General features: G+C 37.3%; 1 protein-coding gene across 2 annotated transcripts in view; it reads left to right on the forward strand.

Moving 5' to 3' along the window:
• The window catches only part of LOC109030808 (uncharacterized), a 100535-nt gene extending 82793 nt beyond the window's left edge, over nt 1–17742 (forward strand). For both annotated transcript variants that reach the window (XM_072297689.1, XM_072297690.1), the window contains 4 exons: nt 533–608; nt 2004–2122; nt 7366–7453; nt 9558–17742. In XM_072297689.1, coding sequence (XP_072153790.1) covers nt 533–608; nt 2004–2122; nt 7366–7453; nt 9558–12631 — 3357 coding nt within the window. In that variant the 3' untranslated portion in view covers nt 12632–17742. The remainder of the gene's footprint in view (nt 1–532; nt 609–2003; nt 2123–7365; nt 7454–9557) is intronic.
• The last annotated feature ends 2600 nt before the right edge of the window (nt 17743–20342 follow it).

A 20342-nucleotide genomic window follows, 5' to 3' on the forward strand; every position in this document is an offset into this window, starting at 1 on the left:
GATTTTCTCCGCATTCTACAGCCAGCTATATGATTTTCTATCGCCTTCTTCAGTCGGCTATAAGAACTCCTATGGTATTTTGAAACGCAGCTCCTATCGTCAATTTTTTACCAGGGAGTAACGCTTAACCTTTGAAAAGCGCATCACAGGGTTCGGTTGGACCGCGGAGCAATTAGTGGGCGGAATCTCCTAGTATTATAAGAAAAATTAGGGAAATGGATGTCGTTGATTGACTCAATGTGTGAAAAGAGATATCATAACGATATCTCTGATTTACCCATTATTCTTTCGTTTTGTATCAAGCAACTAGGTTTTGTGATGAAAGGAGGGTATCTCAAGGAAAAGTTCATGAAGAGTATTGTCCTTGTTTTTACAAGGCAATTAGAAGATGTGATGTAGGAAGCAATCATCGCGCAATCTAATCACATAATCTAAGATTACCCTATTTTCTGTGCCGCTACATTTAAAGGCCATTTCTAGAAAGCACTCAGTTATGAATATAACTAATCTTATGCTCCTTTTACTTTTACAGGATTTTTATGGTCACAGCTCAAGAAACTCATCAAAATTATCTCTGTATGATAGGAAAAGTTTAAATCAAGATTCAGGTATGATTTTATTTTTTCACATGTGTTTGGTCATTTGGGTTTCAATGAGTACCTAATCAGAAGCCACTGCGTGCCACTCCCAGAGTTTCCAGCGGTTTGGAAAATCTGAACGAAAAGTCAGGGAGCTCATGAAAGAAGGAGGGAATTTTGCGAACATCGTTTAGCAGAAGTCAGCATAATTAGAAAGGGGAAAAATATAAATTGAGGTTTTGTTCAAAGGCCAGGGAAAGTCAGGGAATTAATAACTTTTGGGGTCATAGAAAAGCAAAAAAAGTCAGGGAATAGGAAAATGGAGTTATGGAAGCCCTGCACTCCGAATATCCAGCTTTAAATATTGGCTTGGATGAAGGCTTTTTTCTTTTCCTCTTCTTTCCGATTTTTTTTCATCCAGCAAACAAAGCATTTGGATTGCATTTTGCAAAAAGGAAGCAATAGCATTCCGATGTTGCTGGCATTGTGCAACTTACCCTCTTAGCTGAAAATGACTGAAATCATGCTGAACATGAAATGTACAGAGGTAATTTTCGCATTGAATTCATAGTTTATTGGGAGTAAAGATAAAACACGATAAACATGTTTAGATGTTCAATTTATATTTGCAAGGTAAAAAAAGTTGCACAATCTTAGCGATATTGGATTGCTTTTGGTTGCTTTTTGCAAAGCGCAATCCATTTAATCTCCTCTCATAAAATTCACAGTTTGTTCTTACACTCCCTTCGGGCAGGTGAATTTTTAGGAACAGTTTTTTATTCAATCACATAATTTGGAATTCTGGTAATAAGTGCCTTAGATAGGTCACAAAATTAAGTCTTGGCAGTTATTATCGGCCTTAGACAAGAAATTGGAAACAGAAACCATGAAAAAAGGGGAAATGGGAGAATCTAAGTCAAGTTAACTTACTCAAACGTAGCTTCATCTCTTGTAGGTACTCAATATAGCCGATTTTTATCATTTTTAAAGTGAATAATCTAAAACCCTCAGTTTCCATAAATATTCAGCAAAACTGCTGAAAATAATACCTTGATAACTTCTATGCTCAGTAGGCTCACCTATCGGCATTCTTAGAATAACAGTGCATTTCAAATTAGTATTGACAGTCTGATCAAAATTCTAAAAAAAATAATCTCTAATTTTGAAGAAAAAAACTTCCAAACTAGGCCAAAGTTCCAGGAAGATTTGGAGATGGGTCATTCATGAAGAAAATATAGGATTTCATGTTAAGAAGACTAATCCTCATTTCACAATTTTATACTATGGAATGGAACACAGCAATATTTTATTCTGTGGAATTAGTTGCAAAAAGTGTCAGCGAGGTGATACCTATCGTCTTCTTTGCAGCAATATAGTTGACTTCATAATGTGCAGATACTGTACGTCCCAATTTTCTTTTTTTAGATACCGGTGTGGATTTAAATGAAAGCGTGACATCAAACCAGTTAAGTCACAGTGCTGCACGACACAAAATGGCAATCAAACCAAAACGAACTCATGGCGCACCACGAAGAAACAAGCCGGTAACTATACACAAATGCAGCTCTTAACGTAAACTCTGATGTGACTGAACTGAACCTGGGTCATTCCACGTCAACTGTACCAGGCTCGGAACCCGACCCCCTCCGATTTGGCTGAAAATTGGTATACGGGGTCTTTACATCATTATAAGAAACTAATTTGAAGGGTTTTCCCATCTGACGCCCCGTTCGCGAGATATCGACCCCCAAAGATGGGGTGAATTTTAGCGATATTCAAAAACGCCCGTTTTAGCGATTCTCATTTTCTCGACTTCCCTCTCTTTGACTCTCCATAGCGAGACTCTGTATCAATCCATCATACTTTGAAAGAGTGTTTCTAGACCAGTTTTTCATGTAGATTCTGAATATGCCATCGAAATTTAGCTAAAAATTATTCTAATGGCCGTAATTTAGGGTTTTTTAAAATTTACGATTTTTTCGCCATTCAATGTTCAAACTGAAAACTCGAAAAAACTGTCTCTCAGATTTTCGATTTTTTTTTTTTACTTCAAGCTTAGGATGTATACTTTCGGTTCATATACTTTTTTCAATGGAACTCGGACGGTTAAGGGCCTAAAAAAATTCAAATAGGCCAAAAAAGGTCAAAAATGGTAAAAAAAGACGAGTTTTTACATGTTAATCCAAATCTTTCGATAGTAAACTCTTCAATTATCGATATTTTTTCCCTTTTTACCCTCTAATATGTATAAAATTAGACTTGCAACGCTTCCCATACATTCACCGATCGATTAACGGCCTGAGGGAAACCGGAAACCGACCGAAAATCCTCGAAATTTACGCAAAAAGGCGATTTTTCACATCGTAACCGATGCATTCCATGGATTGTAACTGCAATTTCCAATTTTCTCTATCTATTTCAACCTTAAGGTATATACTTACGAGTAATAAACACTTACTAACGTGCATCGATGGGGCACGGATCTAAACGGAAATTAAAACCGGCCGGAAATGCTCAAAAATGACGGCGAAAAACGATTTATTACACGGGAACCGATGCATCTCCTGAATAGTCACTGAAATTTTAATATTTTCTCTTTACTTCAACCTTATGGTGTAATCTTTCGAGTACTTAACACTAATAAAAGTGCATCGATGTGTTACGGAGCTAAACGGAAATGGAAACCGGCCGGAAATGCTCAAAAAAGGCGGGGTTTTCCCACCGTAATCCGAGCATCTCATGAATAGTCATTGCAATTTTCATTTTTGTTTCTCTTCTTCGAACTCAAGGTGTACTTTTGAAAAGCTTGCATTACACATTATCCATTTATTGGTAAAATATCTAAAAAAAAAAACCGAATTAGAAATAAACCGAAAATTCAAAAAAAAAAGAAAAAAAAGGCGATAAATGACGTTGAATAAGTGGAGTTGATTTGAATCGATGATATGATTTAAAGGAGCCGATGCTTGCATCATAAAAATCGCCGATTATAAACTTGACGGTGGAAAAATATGATGCACTTCATCGATCCTTTGGAGGACCTTTCTAAAGGTAAAGGCAGCCTGACACTCCTTTCAAAAAAGTTAGAAGCCAAGATAACTAGCTAAGAATTACACCCCTACGGCTTCTGAATAGAGGCGATGAAGAACGGCCAGCCCTAACTTTTTTTTTTTTTCTCACGTGGAGGAGGTTGAGGGGAATCCATCGGCGGACGATGTTTAAATTAGGGACCAAGTGTGCCTTAGACTTCGACTTGACTGAGAATTCCAGCAATAGTTACAATAAAATGAGGAAGATAGTTCGAATAAGAAATGGAGGTTTGACTTGGACCTGATTTACGGACAGGAAGAAAATATCGTTCATTAATATTGACAATAAATATTGCAAAAAAGTAAAAGCTAAAATTTGAAAAAGGGTGAGACATCACGCTGCCTTTCCATACACTCGTATAATTTATTTGTTGGAAAACTCAGAATCCCAAATTTGAAGAGCGGATTCAAACCAAAGAAAAAGCGACGATACAAATGAAGTAGAGCAAAGAACAAAACCATCATTAATATATCATTAATATAAACTTCGAAGGATTCAGACTTTCAGCGATTCTACCTTTTTCTATTTCACTCGAGAGGTTGCCAGATTGTGCGATAAATGTGAATATTTTACATGGATTTGAGTTGAGAAAAGTGCTAAAAAAGCAACTTATCTGGCAACAATAGAGTCCGGGAGGGACGATAGACTGCCTTCCTGGGAAAACCCATGATTTAGCCAGAAATGTCATTAAAACAACTGATTCCGTTTGAAGCATCAATTGTATACTAGGGGAAAGCTATTTTGAAAATAATAATTGTAAATGGACCAAGATGCTACAAAAAGGAAAAAGGAAAGGGCAAGGAAATGAAATGAGGATATGATTACTAATATGCAATCAACAAAAACATCAGAGAAATTTATATGCGATGAAAGTTTAAGAAAAAAACACGAGTGGGCTCATTGCGATTCGGAACTCAAACTATATTATCGTTGAGCAGTTTTTAGACCCCTACGCCACCGATAATCTTCTTAAGAGGTAAAGATGAACTTTTGCTACTTCAGTAAGTCAAATCGCGGAAGGAGATCCATGGATTGTCTTTTTCCGCCACCCGATGGGATGACGTCCCAATCAAATGTGTTTTTGAAGAAATGATCGATCCCCATCATCGCTTCATCTCCACACATCTATTCATGTGCAAATGATGGCACGCTCCGGCAACAAGGTTCTGTGGCGAAATTATTTTTGCCTCCAGAGTCTCCAAAATGTATACATCTTAGTGATCACATGTCCAATGACTGAGAAAAATAGCTCGCGGAGCGAGCTGAATGTCACTCGCCTAGCGAGTGATCGGGGGTCCAGGGGGCGCAGCCCCTTGGCTGGCCGTGACGGACGCGCTTAGCGCGTCCAGAACGGCTAGTAAAACCATAACAACCAGAGTTCCAGAAAAGAAAGAGGAACCTAAGGTCTTGACTTGACCTGACCGCATCACTGGAGGCCGTACTTGACCACTGAGCTCAATCAAAAGAGAAGGAAGAGGCCGACCCCGGGGGCAGTTACTCTGAGTCACCTTCTCTTTGTTATAGCTCAGGAGAGAAAAGATTAGAGAAACTGAAATATCAATCTACGGAGTGGATTATATCAATCTAAAGGAGTGTCAGGCTGCCTTTACCTTTAGAAAGGTCCTCCAAAGGATCGATGAAGTGCATCATATTTTTCCACCGTCAAGTTTATAATCGGCGATTTTTATGATGCAAGCATCGGCTCCTTTAAATCATATCATCGATTCAAATCAACTCCACTTATTCAACGTCATTTATCGCCTTTTTTTTCTTTTTTTTTTGAATTTTCGGTTTATTTCTAATTCGGTTTTTTTTTTTAGATATTTTACCAATAAATGGATAATGTGTAATGCAAGCTTTTCAAAAGTACACCTTGAGTTCGAAGAAGAGAAACAAAAATGAAAATTGCAATGACTATTCATGAGATGCTCGGATTACGGTGGGAAAACCCCGCCTTTTTTGAGCATTTCCGGCCGGTTTCCATTTCCGTTTAGCTCCGTAACACATCGATGCACTTTTATTAGTGTTAAGTACTCGAAAGATTACACCATAAGGTTGAAGTAAAGAGAAAATATTAAAATTTCAGTGACTATTCAGGAGATGCATCGGTTCCCGTGTAATAAATCGTTTTTTCGCCGTCATTTTTGAGCATTTCCGGCCGGTTTTAATTTCCGTTTAGATCCGTGCCCCATCGATGCACGTTAGTAAGTGTTTATTACTCGTAAGTATATACCTTAAGGTTGAAATAGATAGAGAAAATTGGAAATTGCAGTTACAATCCATGGAATGCATCGGTTACGATGTGAAAAATCGCCTTTTTGCGTAAATTTCGAGGATTTTCGGTCGGTTTCCGGTTTCCCTCAGGCCGTTAATCGATCGGTGAATGTATGGGAAGCGTTGCAAGTCTAATTTTATACATATTAGAGGGTAAAAAGGGAAAAAATATCGATAATTGAAGAGTTTACTATCGAAAGATTTGGATTAACATGTAAAAACTCGTCTTTTTTTACCATTTTTGACCTTTTTTGGCCTATTTGAATTTTTTTAGGCCCTTAACCGTCCGAGTTCCATTGAAAAAAGTATATGAACCGAAAGTATACATCCTAAGCTTGAAGTAAAAAAAAAAAATCGAAAATCTGAGAGACAGTTTTTTCGAGTTTTCAGTTTGAACATTGAATGGCGAAAAAATCGTAAATTTTAAAAAACCCTAAATTACGGCCATTAGAATAATTTTTAGCTAAATTTCGATGGCATATTCAGAATCTACATGAAAAACTGGTCTAGAAACACTCTTTCAAAGTATGATGGATTGATACAGAGTCTCGCTATGGAGAGTCAAAGAGAGGGAAGTCGAGAAAATGAGAATCGCTAAAACGGGCGTTTTTGAATATCGCTAAAATTCACCCCATCTTTGGGGGTCGATATCTCGCGAACGGGGCGTCAGATGGGAAAACCCTTCAAATTAGTTTCTTATAATGATGTAAAGACCCCGTATACCAATTTTCAGCCAAATCGGAGGGGGTCGGGTTCCGAGCCTGGTACAGTTGACGTGGAATGACCCACCTGTTTCTCCAGAAGTATTGGATATGATTAGTTCAAATCGTAAAATAAATGAAAAAGAAGAAATTAAATAAGACTCAAACTGATGTATGCAGAATTAAAGTTTTTCCATAAGATTCAATGCAAAGAAACAATGTTTGAGTTCATTTATCACTTCTGTACGTTATATACATATTTAATTCGATTTTCAAATATACATGTAAAAATGAATCTCACTTAGAAATCACTTCCCTCCCTTCATTTGAACTCAATCAAGCAGCAAGGAACCAAGACTCATCAGCTATTGCCAATTTTAACTGGAAAATTCAATTTTTTATGTGTAAACGTTTATGCAGCTTTTATACAAATTTCAGTGAATTTTCTGCATAGCACAAAGCGAACTCTTTAAAAATTTCAAAGGAATATGCACAAACGCTCTCTTGTAAAAAGTTCAAGTGCCCAGTTTTTGGCAATAGCTGATGTGGCTTGATTCCTTCCTACTCAACTCAATTCATTTGATTCATGTCTATCTTACTTTTCTAAGTTTCGTTTATATGGCTCATGTAAATTGTCTCTGTTTGATTTAAATTTATTATACCCATTCAGATTTCACTCTCGGACAGTTTTTTATAATCTTTCCCTGTGTTCTCATTTGCAGTTGACGGTCGGATCCATTCTTCCCTCAACCCCAGAATTAAATGAAGATATCAGCAGTCGAAGCCTTTCGTCACAAGCTAGTGACTCAGGTATATATCCAGCTTATGATTCATCGCATTTTGAACCATCAGCTCACGATTCTGACCAGCGGAATTTTGCTGAATCCTTCGAACCGCCTCCCCAGAGGCTAATCAACTCCAATATTGGGAGTGTCAGAAGCTATGTTCAGATGCTGAACTACAAAAACAAGGCGGACAAAAAAACTTTTTACGACACCCATCATTTCAATAAAATGATTTTGAGCAAACTCCCGAATTACAGTCAAGAAGAGGTCAACAAGTCTACTCTCGAACTGAAAAAAATAATCTCCAAGTTTGAAAAGATCAGCAATAAGCCAAAAGGTTTTGTGCCACTGAAAAACTCACAGTCTGAAATAAACTTGTCCAAAAACTCTGACAAAGACTTCCATAAACATATCGATAGTTTTGATTTGAGGAGGAGAGTTGTGAATGAGTTTTCAGAGATTTATTTAAATCAAAATCAGTCATTGCTGAAACATAAATCTTACTCGGATATTCCGCAAGTAGTTTATAACTTCACAAACAAATCCCCGACTGTTGGTTCCTTACGAGTTCCAACTAGAGACCGAGCTAGTCCTCTCAAAGCCATGACACTCGAAAAAAGTAATTTTGATATGAGACCAAATAATTACTCACATTCAAACAGAAAAAAGTCGAAAGTTGTGGACAGTGTGTTTGTTCAAGGAGATAGGAATACTGATGCTGAGTTTAGGCTACGACCCCTACCTTTCCCTGATTATTCTGATCTGCATAAGCTGGAAAGGTATCAGTTTAAGATCATGAATAAAGCTAATGGCTCTGTCAAACTAGAGATGAATTCTCCAGATGCTGAGCAAATGAAACTGATCAGGAGGAATGGTGGAATCAGGTACTGAAATGATGAGCACTGATAGTCATGGAGACCATGAATGGTCATGATCAAATGTAGGAGCGTCTTTTGGTTAGGAATTTTGTTAAAGAGTATGCTACAATAGCCATCTTAAAAACGTATGAACAAAATTAGGAGCATAGAAAGAAAAACAGGACGTTTCAACGCAATTGCGTTGGAGGGCGCTTCTCTCAGTGGCAGAAGCAAGTAATATAGTTGCCCATACTTTTTCAGTCAAATAAATCATAAAAGAAAACCATTAAAGAAATTCTTCCAGGCGAGGGATCAAACCTCGACCTCTGGAGTTTGAGCCGGACGCGGAGGCACTCAGCCTTGCTAGAGGCGCTATTATGACAAGAGAAACTACAATATTTAACTAGATAATTGACTCATAACTCAGTGAATGAGGCGGCGTGTTCAGAAATTGCGTAAACTCATCGTCCATATGCTTCACAGCTGTTTCGAAGCTCCACCTTAGTGTCGTTTCAATGAGATTGGCCTTGAGGCAAATTAATATTTGAATTCTCATGAATTAAATCAATCAATTGTTCAATATTAACGTCTGATTTTGGCTTTTATAGACGTAATAGGTCCTCGAGTTTGGTTAGTCAAACTATCTCTGACACAAGGTACTCTGAGTGTAAGATTCATTTATTTTTATCCAGCAGAGGCAAGTTGTTTAAAACATGGGAATGATTTTTTATTTAAAAAAAGTTATTTCTAAAGACAAGCTAGGTTATACTGCGTTTCCCATTTTGTTAAAGTCCTCTTTTTGCATTTTTCTCACCTGCGCTGTGCTACTTCAATATATATGCTTCATGTACGACAGACTAGGAATAAGCACCTAAATCTTTAAACAGGAGTATGGGATCTATCATGAAGATCTCACTTATTATATGTGGGTGAGCAGCTCTATGTGACTCCTGAATTAGAGTCTTGTTGGTACATTTTCTACATTATTATGGAAGAACAACTTCAGATTCTGACACTCTCCCTCCCATTTTTTGCTTGTCACCATACGTATCGCAATTTTGGATCAGCTTTTTTCATCCGTGAATATGCGAGAATCCCAGACTGAGAGTTGATTTGAGTAGAAGTGTATCCCACTAAAGTTCCAAATTCACAAAGATCAGTGAATCAGCAATGCATGAAAAACCTTACTTATTCTTGCTTTTTCATCTCTATGCTCTATCTTTCTTGAAGTGAGTTTTTTTGCACTCATCACGTTTTTTTGTTTGGTTTCAGTGAGCACCACTGCACATGCCAATCCCACCGAACCCTCAAATGACACTCGAATAAAGTCAGCATCCCTGCCCTCAGGGTTATCTCCAGTCAGTTCTCGCATCAAGCTAACGCGCAGTCGCTCTAATGCAGCATATCTCAGCAGTGGCGATATTTTCGAAGAGGATGAGGACTCTCAGCCGCAGAAAAAGGACGATTCTAACTCATTCTTTGGTCGTCTCCTGTCACGTCGTAGTGGTAAGAAGAAGAAGTCTGTGGACGATTCATTGATGACAGTAGTGCCACCAAAGCGGATGGACGAGAAAGGCCGCTATGTGCATGAGATCAGCAATATTTCAGTGAAGCACTACCCTGCAGCTCGTCAGCGAGTGGATCCAATCAATATTCCGTCAGACTGCAACCCAATAGTATCGAGAATGCACATCTCGTACCCACACTTTCCTCCGACGCTGTCTGATCTGGAGGGTGGTGTTGTGGTACATGCTGTTCCTGCAGATAAAATCGAGGTTGTGCATACGAAACCTATTCAGGACTTACCAGATGTACTGCGACCAGTCAAGAAATCTTTTAGTTTCAGGGGTGTCAATCAGTACAACAATTCCGACTCCCTCAGCTTGCCGGTCCATGTTAATTCTGCTAAAGACGACTCTGATTGTGGTGATGCATCGGATGCTGTTGAGAATAAACTTGGAGTAAGGAATGTGAGCATCACAGAAGAAATGGTTCCAACTATTTTACTGAATAGGGAGACAGATGACTCTCTGTTGTCCAGTTCAAGCGAGGCCTCTGAAGTAACATCAGAGCCGCAGAAAATAGTCGTCTCACCAGAGATCAAAGACACTAATGATGGCAAAAGTATCAAAATTTCATCCTCAAATTTTGAAAGTTTGGATGCCATATCTAGTCATAATCAGATTTCGACTGTGATCCTCTCTGAGTCTCCAGAGACTATCAAATCAGAAAAAGAATTTTACAATGCCACGAAAATCAAAAATTGTGCTAATATCATTATTCCTGATGTTGTCTCGCAGGACTATCATTCAAAGTCTCCAGATTACCAGTCTAAATCACCTGACTTTCATTCAAAGTCTCCAGATTATTTGTCTAAGTCACCAGACTTTCATCCAAAGTCTCCGGATTATCTGTCTAAATCGCCGGATTATCATTCAAAATCCTCGGATTACCTGTCTAAATCGCCAGACTATCTGTCCAAGTCTCCAAAATCCCTGTCTAGCTACTTACCAAAGTCACCTAAAACTCCCACTGATTTATCTCCAGAGGATTCTCAGAAGTTCCTCGAAGAAATGCCACAAATAAGTCCCAGAAGCATAGATACAATATCTCGCAGTTCAAAAGTACCAGAACCAGTGTTACCGCCCATTCCAGCACCAAGAACTTCAATCCTTAAGAAAGACCCAGAAAGCACAGTTCCGGAGTTCATGAAAATTCAGCTAAACCGCATTGAAAACAAAGCAAGCTCACACGTTATACTTTCAACGTCACCTGAAAAAGCAGATAGCCCAGAAAAGCTCAAGATGAATAAACTTGAGATTGCCAAAAGCGATGGCATTGTAGCCAAAAAACCGGAAGTGATGAATGTAGATAAATCAGAGCAACTGGCGGAAACTTCCAAACCTGGAGATAACATTGATTCAAATGGGAATCAAGCAATGCAAGAAAAAGCCATGAATTGTGAATATCCGAAACCTCAGTCTGAAAAGCGAGAAATGGTGGAGGAAAAGCCAGGGGACAAGCCCATCATAAAAGAAGCCATACATAAACCAAATGTTGCTCCCAAGTCACCTCTGAGTTATGCCCCGCATAAATTCACGATTAATACTAGACAGTGGTCGTCTGTCAATACTACCAACAACAAAATGAGCGTTTCCCATTCTAGTGAAGTGACAACGAATCAGGAGAAAGTCTTATGTGAGTCTACAGGAAACAAACCAGCTCTGCCAACTGTGAAACTTACAACTGAAGTGACAGCTAATCAAAAAGAAGAAAGGGTTTTCTCGGATGAATCCTCCAGCAAACCAACCATTAAAAGGACTGGTGGCTCAGTGATTGATCCAAATGAGGACGAAAAGCCAGACATCAACCTCTCCAAACCAGTTGTATCCTCGATCAGACACACCACCGAAGTGAACTCAAATGTTGACAGAAAACCGTTGGATCAGAGTAACAAGCCAGTTTTATCATCCTCCATCAAAGTCATTTTGAGATCTCATAGTAACGTCGATGAAGATAGTTTGAAGTTCTGCGAGAGGCCCCCCAGGTCTACTAGCACGGAGAATATGGATGATTCTATCATCGTTTGTAATGAAAGAAGACCACTTATTAAGTCAGAAACAAGCAATTCAAAAACGGACAACAAACCTAAAGTAGAAAAACAGGAATTGAAAGCTGAGAGACAAGAGCATAGTTGCTTAAAACCAGAGGGTTGCACAACAGTTGTTTTGCGACGGAAATCGGATGTGAAGGATTTGCGGTCGAGTAAAGATGATGAACCAGAATTACTCAAAGTTTTTGCCCGGCGGTCGCTGAAAATCAAAGATTCTGATATCGTCGAGGCAGTGATATCTGACTCAAGAGAATCTGGTGCCAAGTCGCGAGACAGCGACAAAGAGAACGAAGAAATGGACTCTCCACCAGAGGATAGGAAATTCAAAGAGCCAATCAAGTCTGACCTCGATAATGAGCCTACAAAACCAGTCTTTAACTTTATCTCTAATGTCAACTTGACAAAACCCACGCTCCTAAATACGTATAACCCTGCGAAATATCATCGAAGTTTGAGTCACAATGCCGATGATTTGTCGAATACCATTTTGTTGTTGTCGAACCAGAGCGAGAACAATATCAATAACAATATCTTTGAAAAACGACAACGAAGCAAGACTCTACCGGACCTCCAAGTCCAAAAGAATACCTCCAACAATTTGTTTATGAATGAAAGCGACAACAACAACACAGGAGATGAGTCTGAAACATCAGGATTCAAACGTATTCAGCAAAGAGCGGAGGAATGGGAGCGAAGAGCACAGCTAGCCATGAAGAAATCTTGTATCGAGTAACCAATTCTCAAGTGAAATTCCTTTGTGTTTCAGTTTCTGGAAGTTCCTCTCTAGAAACATCACAAATCAGCTTATTACTGCACTGTGGTATCTCATTCGGCAATGAGTCTGACCATCTGCATACATTGAGCCACTTGTCAGTCTGTCCGTCTCTTTTTTCTTCTGAGTTTTTCAACAAATTATTGTGCCAAGCACCATATCATGTAAAAAACCTTGCTTTGCTTTAAGCTACAGTGTTTTAAGGAGTGGCTTGCTCTTTATCTGTTCAAATGATATATTACGATAGTCAGAAAAATAAATTTTTCTTAATAGGAAGTTCAGTGAATGGTTGAAAGCACATCTTCTTGCAACCTCATTTCGGTTTTTTTTCCCCATTTGATACTAATTTTGAAGTTATTATTTTCCAATATTACTTTTTCCATTCTTTTTGAATATTAAAATGAATAGTTCTGACATAACTATTCCTAAATGTACTTTGTACATTAATTTAAATCTACAGCGATTAGAATGATAATCCTGGTATCTTAAAAGCTAAATTTTTAAGATAGATCCACCCCTCAAATTCCTTAATGTAAGTTTCAAGATGTACTCGTACATTTACAAATCCTTCCTTCATATATTTTTCAAATTAATTTCAAGATTACTTATAAACGAATTGGCAGTAAAATTATCATCACAAGACGTAATAGCTCTAATTTTTATAAATTGCTATACCTAATTGTCTGCAATATAATTTATCCAGCCAAAAAAAATGAAATTCGATTGTTTTTATGAATTGTCTAGAACAGGGAGAAGACTTTTTACGCTGCAGATTTGTTAGGTACTTCAGGGCAATCTCTCGGTAGGTCTCTCAAGCCAATTCACAGCCTTCAATAATAGTTCCCATCTCTCTTCTCATCATTTTCTCTCTTTTGTTGATGTTCCCAGCAACTTCTTAACCTTTGTTGATGATATTTCTCACATTTTGTATCTCTTTTATAAACTTTTGGGGAGTGCGTATATTACAAAGAGTGCCTTTTCCCTTCTTCTATAAAATGAAGAAAGGAGATAAAGCGATGGTAGATGTTAACATTCTTAGTGTGATGATGCATTGATGTCTTTCATATCAGTGATATACTTTAGTCGGAATTGTTTTATGCATTGTTTTACCAATCAAGTTTACTTCATCAAATTTATGTGAAAAACTCTTTAAGTCAATCGATGTTTTTATTTTTTACGGACTAATCAATTTTTTAATATGTAAAAATCACACTTCTGAATTCTGGTAAAGATTACGCGTTTATTTTGCGGCATGAACCCTCTCAGTGGCAAGGCGGGAATGATCGATTATTAATATTTTCTCATTTGAAGCCATGATAAAGAATCGATTGTTAAGGTGTTTGTTGGGAACACGCTGTGTATCAATGCTTTTTCATAGTTTCAAATGGTAGATCAATCGATATATCGCAAAGCACCCCACCCCACTGAACCTTCTGTTGAAGACAATTTTACAATTATGTATAATCATTTCCACCAGTAAGATTGCAGATGAGTATTATGCTTCAATTTGATACAACTAGATGAAATTTTTTTACAAATACTTGTTTGTATAGTTTCTGGACCTAGAAACATTTCTATTTGGTTGTTACAAAGATTTCAAAACTGAGCGTAAGCATCTAAAAGAATGAGAGATTAAAGAGATTTCATTGGGCCTTTAAGACTGCAAATGAGTGTTGCAACCCAAGTGTAGCGACTTTGATTCGACATTTTTCTGCAAAAATCATTTCATCACCACCCACAAATTTGAAATTTGAAGACGAATCGGTCCCACAAACCTTAACCCTACTTAAACTTAATGATACAAGACACCAACCACGGCTTACAAACTCAAATATGCCAGAACTCATGGAAAGTTACCAAGCGACCACCAAGCATGTGACCTATGACAAAAGTCATGCCAGTTTGAAGTATCAATTTTCAGTCAAGAATCTACAGTCAATCGTGACTGAAGATTTTTGAAATTTTTACATTCCATATAGTTCTGTTTGTTGCCATTCTCTCAATCAGTGAAGACTTGCTATTTTCATCAGTTCTTTAACTCATTTCAAAGCAGCGTGGGCTCGTCTCCAGTTGAAATGCTCGGTGTTTATGTCTAAGGATTACACCAGGGCTTTCTTCCCTTTAACAGAGTAACATACAAAGCATTTGTTTCTTAATACAATCTGTTTTATACTATAATCCTGCCATGCCTCTGTTTGTACGTGAAATCTTATACCTAGTTACAATCAAATCGCAGAAATCCGATATATTTCTTAGCTCAGATATTGCCTAGTAGTTCTCAGTTTTAATGACTCACAAAAATTGAGTAAAACTTTGGTTTTTACAGATTTCCTTGTTCAGATCGTTGGCAAATTAATGCAGAGTTTTTATCTTTGTTAACATTATGTTAAATTTTATTTTTGCACCCTTTAAGTAGATGACATCATAACGCTTACAATTTTTGAATTTTGATCATTTTTACCCAAAACCTCTTTTCTTATTTGAAATCTGAAAACTATTTTTCGTCAATATTTCGGAAATGTTTCAGACTGTATCAAAATCTATTTTTCTTAAACTTTTAATATCTATAAATTTCATTTTTTTTCTATCACAGAATCGTTTTAACTTCTCGAGTGGTTCTTCAGTAACAGTGAGTGCGATTTCTGTTATGTTAAAAAAAAATTGAGTCTACTAACTTTCAGCTACAAAGCACTGATAGTTTTTATTCGAAAATGACTCAAAGTACATATGTTTCTTACTGATTAAAAAAAAAAGAAAAATACTTTATTTTCTCGTTTTATTCAATTGTTTTTTCTAACAAAGTGATCAAAATATGTACCGTTCCAGTCTCAGATGATATATCACTGGCATCTTTGGAGAATTGAACAAAAAAATATCCACCCTTTAACTTTAGTTTGATGTTGAAATGAGGGTTTTTTTTTTTTTTTTTTTTTTTTTTTTTTTAAATTCCTTATCAACTGTTGTTGAAAGCCTTGACAATATATTGTGTATAATGCTATATGTGCATCTCATGAAGCGCTTAAATATTGCAAAAATTTACTAATAGCTGACAGAGCTGAGAGGTATCTTAAATTTTTAATTTAAAGCACTGTGCATTGACTGCGTGTACATAGAAGTTGTTTTGTATATAAAGAATTTAAGATTGGATACTTAGGAGTATTCTTAATGCTTGGTTATTTGGATCTACATGTGTAGGTCTGTTTATTGTACATGTGTACATACTTATCATTTGTGATTTTTTCTACTTCTAATCTTCCTGTAGTATTGCCTGTGTTGTTTTTATGTTTTTACCGTGAACTATGCTTTAAAATTAAAGTAGAAGCTATTTTTATCTTTTTTTCCTGTCATTCTGGGCTGTTTTATCACAACTTTTCACAAACAATAATTTTATGGTTGATTTGATTGTTGATTGAGGTGTGGAAAAAAAACCTGGACAATTTTAGAACAAAGTTCAAAGAAAAAAATACATTTTCCAAGTTACTGGTGTGAATTGAAACGCTTATTTTGAAGGGGTGCCAAGTCGTACATTTTCTGAAATTGAGATTTGGACAGGAAAGAAATCCTTTTCGCTTCTTGTGTGGATTTTCTTGAAACAAATTTTAAAAAAAAAAAAAAAATGTTTTTCAGTGTTGGCACCTTTTGATACAAGCGCTTCAATTACTCACTCAATTTTTAAGGCCTTAATGAAATTATAAGAAATTGAATGCCAAAATTATGTTGGGAGTAACACCTGGTCATAACGGAGCAGGCTCTTACCCACAGGTTTCAGTCATGAGAAGATTCTTTCAATACATTATGCATTTGCCACAGAAAACTCCAGGCGATAATCAAGAGCAGCCTCTTATTATGAGAAGGTTATGACCAAGTTTCACTGTACTGTCTCTTATCATTACAGTAGATTCAAGACAGCCAGTGAACAAAGCTATGTACCACTGTCAAAGTTTTATGAAATTCTTCCATTATGTTATACAATTTTTTGCTTAAATTTATAACCTTAATCATTTTAATTTCTCGCGTTTAGCTTGCTGAAATTCTCAATTGAGACTTAAAGGTTTGTTCCATACATCTTGAAGCGCACATCCTGGACCTTAATTTTCGAGTTAGTAATAGAGGGATTTAAAATTATGAAAGGGGGAACCCTCTAAGACCTCCAGCATTTTGGTGGAAAAGACCTAGTTTTATGCTTGTTAAATAATTCAGTTTGAGAAACTGATCGATATGCGTTTGTGTCATAGCCCCCCCACGTATCTATTCATTTAATGAAAGATATAGGTATATATTTTAATTTTTGATCTCTTGTTTGATAATGATCAGTGATATTTCACAACAATCTGTCATCCCCTATACAAAGGAACGTTTCCCGATTGCGCTCTTTCAGTATTTCTTACCCACATTTTTTTTCGTCGAAAGGAAAACTGTCTCATGAATTTTTCTGAAATTTCTTGTGATTTTATAGTATCCTCATGAGATAAGACTCGGAAATTTTCAGACTAATTTGTGCAGCAGTTCTTAAAAACGTAAAATGTTTGTAAGAAAATTGAAACAGTGCAGATAAGATACTTACGTTCCTTTTCTGATCTACAACATATCCCTCGAGTTCCTCGTGGTCTTTTCCCATGAATCATGGCTATCAACTTTGTTTTCATTCTTCTCAGCCGTAGTATGTCCTTCAGTACATGGGTTTTTAATCTTGAATCATTTCAGCAATAAGCTCTGTTTATATATTCTTAAGGATCGTCAGTGTTAAAAAACACAACTGAAGAATAAAATCCTTTTATTTTGATGTGCTTCATTTCATCTTATTTCATCTAACCTGTTTCAATTTGAAACTTAACGATCAATCAATCAATGCCAATATGTTAAAATATTTGATAAGTTTAAGGATAGATTTGTCTTCGTGTGACCCCTGAGACGGGTCGCGCCAAATCCTTCAATCATGAAACTCTGTACGTTATCACTTGTGTAATTTTATTTTCTTTTATGAAACTTGTTATCTCATATTAACACTGTACCATACTTGTTTTGTGTAAAAATGTATTTTAATTACATATTTTAAGTGTAATACATACAAATTTGTCTTCTTATTTCATTGTCAAGTCCATAGTAGATCGCTCGTAACTGGAGCAGCATTGAATTTTTTACTTTTATCATTTCATTTCTTTAGAGAACAGCCTCTCTTATAGATCTAGCTCGTGCCTATTATTTGGACTTTTTCATTCTTACAAGAAAGTTGCATTCAGAGCCTCGAATCTTTTCCTGCCAAAGATAGGTGATTAAAGGGTTGCCATAGTCAGGAAATACTGGGAAAACTGCTGGAGAGTGTCAGATAAGGTGACCTGTCAGAGAAAAATTGTTTTATTGCTTTTATTTGTTTTCTAGAATTGTTTTGTTGTTTAAAAAACAAATGCTCCTTGCAAAAATTTCAAATTAAGTCTTATTACTGCTTTACTTATCTTCAAATGTGGAGGAATTTTATCCTAATGCGTCAGGGAATTTCATTTTCTAATGTCTGCCTTAACCCTGTGTTTCCTATCGTCAGGTGTAGAACAACAAAATCTCATTATAAAATTTATGACAAACGAAATTTGCATCAATTGGAACTACATTATTTAATTGCAAGTTACTTTCCTATCAACGCTTTCATCACAAAACCTTCGAATACAAAGCTCACAACCTTGTACAATTATTGCAAAAATTCATATTGTAAATTCATGCAAAGACATCAAAATTACCAGCAATGAAACACTTTTCAATTATATCAGAACATTAAATTGTGTTTACTAATATTTCCGAGAGTCCCATATTTTTGAAAAGTAAGAGATCAGACTTTCCAAAAATTCGACGTCTTAAATTACCAAAAAAAAAAAACGAATTATCTTACAAAGCTTGAGGCGTCGAGTCGATTTCCCATGGTCCACAGTTTTCCCCTGCCTACGAACAAGAAAAATCGTTGATTTTGTCCTTTTTTCAAAGTTCATGCGGTAAACGAGGATGATTTGCGAGGGTTAACATCGAAAGTTCTCCGATCGAGCCGAAAGCAAGCTAGTCTGCTAGGAAATGACCCGCTGAGTGCGATTTTCCGGTCGGAAAAGCTCCACGAGTCCGCTGGACCGCGGTACCGACGAAAAACGCACTTTTTTAACAGGGCCAAATTGCTTTCGGCTCGATCGGAGAACATTCGATTCTGACCCTAAAAATTTAGTCCATGGTACCCCTGTGGATTTTTCTCGATTTCGGCGGGGGAAAAAAAAATTCGAGATTAGTGTCGAATCCTACGTAGTTTGAGGCGTAGAATCGATTGCGCCCGGTCGCGAGACTCGCCGGAGCTCCCTGAGCCGAGAAACGGTCAAAAACGAGTGTTTTTGGCCCTGTTGGAAAAGTGCGTTTTTCGTCGGTACCGCGGTCCAGCGGACTCGTGGAGCTTTTCCGACCGGAAGTACCGCAGTAGAATCTGTGTTCCAAAATACCATACACCTAGAGCCGGCTGTAAGATTTCCGATAGCTTCTATAGCCAGCAACAAAATTTCTTATAGCCTCTTATAGCGCATATGGCGATTAAGCAACAGCCTGGCGATAAAGTGTGTGCTAAACGTTACTAATTACGGATGTTAGGACTTAGTGAGTTTATGGACTACCGCTCTCTTTTTGGGCCGTAGTATCTTGATTTAATTTGTGAGGAAAGCTCCGTTCTTTTGAAGGATGCCTGTCATTCCTAATACCTATGTTGGAGTGCCTTCAATTTCGTATGATACTGTGCAATACCTCTGGTGTGAAATAGTTGATTCAAGCGGCGTGGTACGCTGCGGCGCGGCGGGGCGGGCGGGCAGCCAGTGCGAAACGCGCATTGACGCCTACAAACCTAACAGGGATACTTCACGCATTGCGCCAACGCGCTGCCACTCCGCTTTGTGTTAGGCTCTAATATTTAATCTCGTGGAGTCATGCGTGTTTCAACTCATGACTTTGAAATGTTTGCACACTCTGTATGGATTATTCTCATTTTAATTGATGAAAAAAAAAATGTAGTAAAGGAAAATATAATGTGCGTTTTGTAAATATTAAAGTGATTCCGTACAAACTTAAGGATTTACAAAGCACACGAATTTCTACACAATTTCTTTTAGCCTTTTATAATCGATGGCGAAAAAGCAACAGCCAGGCGATAAAGTCTAAAGCCCGGCGATAGGATTTATAGCCCGGCTGTATGATTTTTTATCGCTTCGTGTAGCCCGGCCGTATAATTTTTTCCACTTTCTACAGCCAGCTATATGATTTTTTATCGCCTTCTTCAGTCGGCTATAAGAACTCCTATGGTATTTTGAAACGCAGCTCCTATCGCCAATTTTTACCAGGGATGGTTCTGCTACTAGGGGAGTTTTGCTATTTAAGTCATTTTTTTCAATGTTGAATGGGTCTGCTGCAAGCAAGAGATACAACTAGCTACACTTTTTAAAGGAAAATTCGCTCGAAAATCACGTTGGGAAAATTAAAAAAGTCTGAAATCCACTCCTTAACGCGCAATCTGCGTAGTTTGTGACACGCTTTTTCTAATTTACCGCTAAGCGGGCAGTCTTTCTTGGTGACCGACAGTCAGGTTTGCCCGGAGAGAGCCCTTACCTAGTTAAACAAACAGTCCCGCGAATTGTTATAAACTCTCCTTGCGGAATGTTTC

This window comes from Bemisia tabaci, chromosome 3 (assembly GCF_918797505.1).
Source record: "Bemisia tabaci chromosome 3, PGI_BMITA_v3".
Lineage (NCBI taxonomy): Eukaryota > Metazoa > Arthropoda > Insecta > Hemiptera > Aleyrodidae > Bemisia > Bemisia tabaci.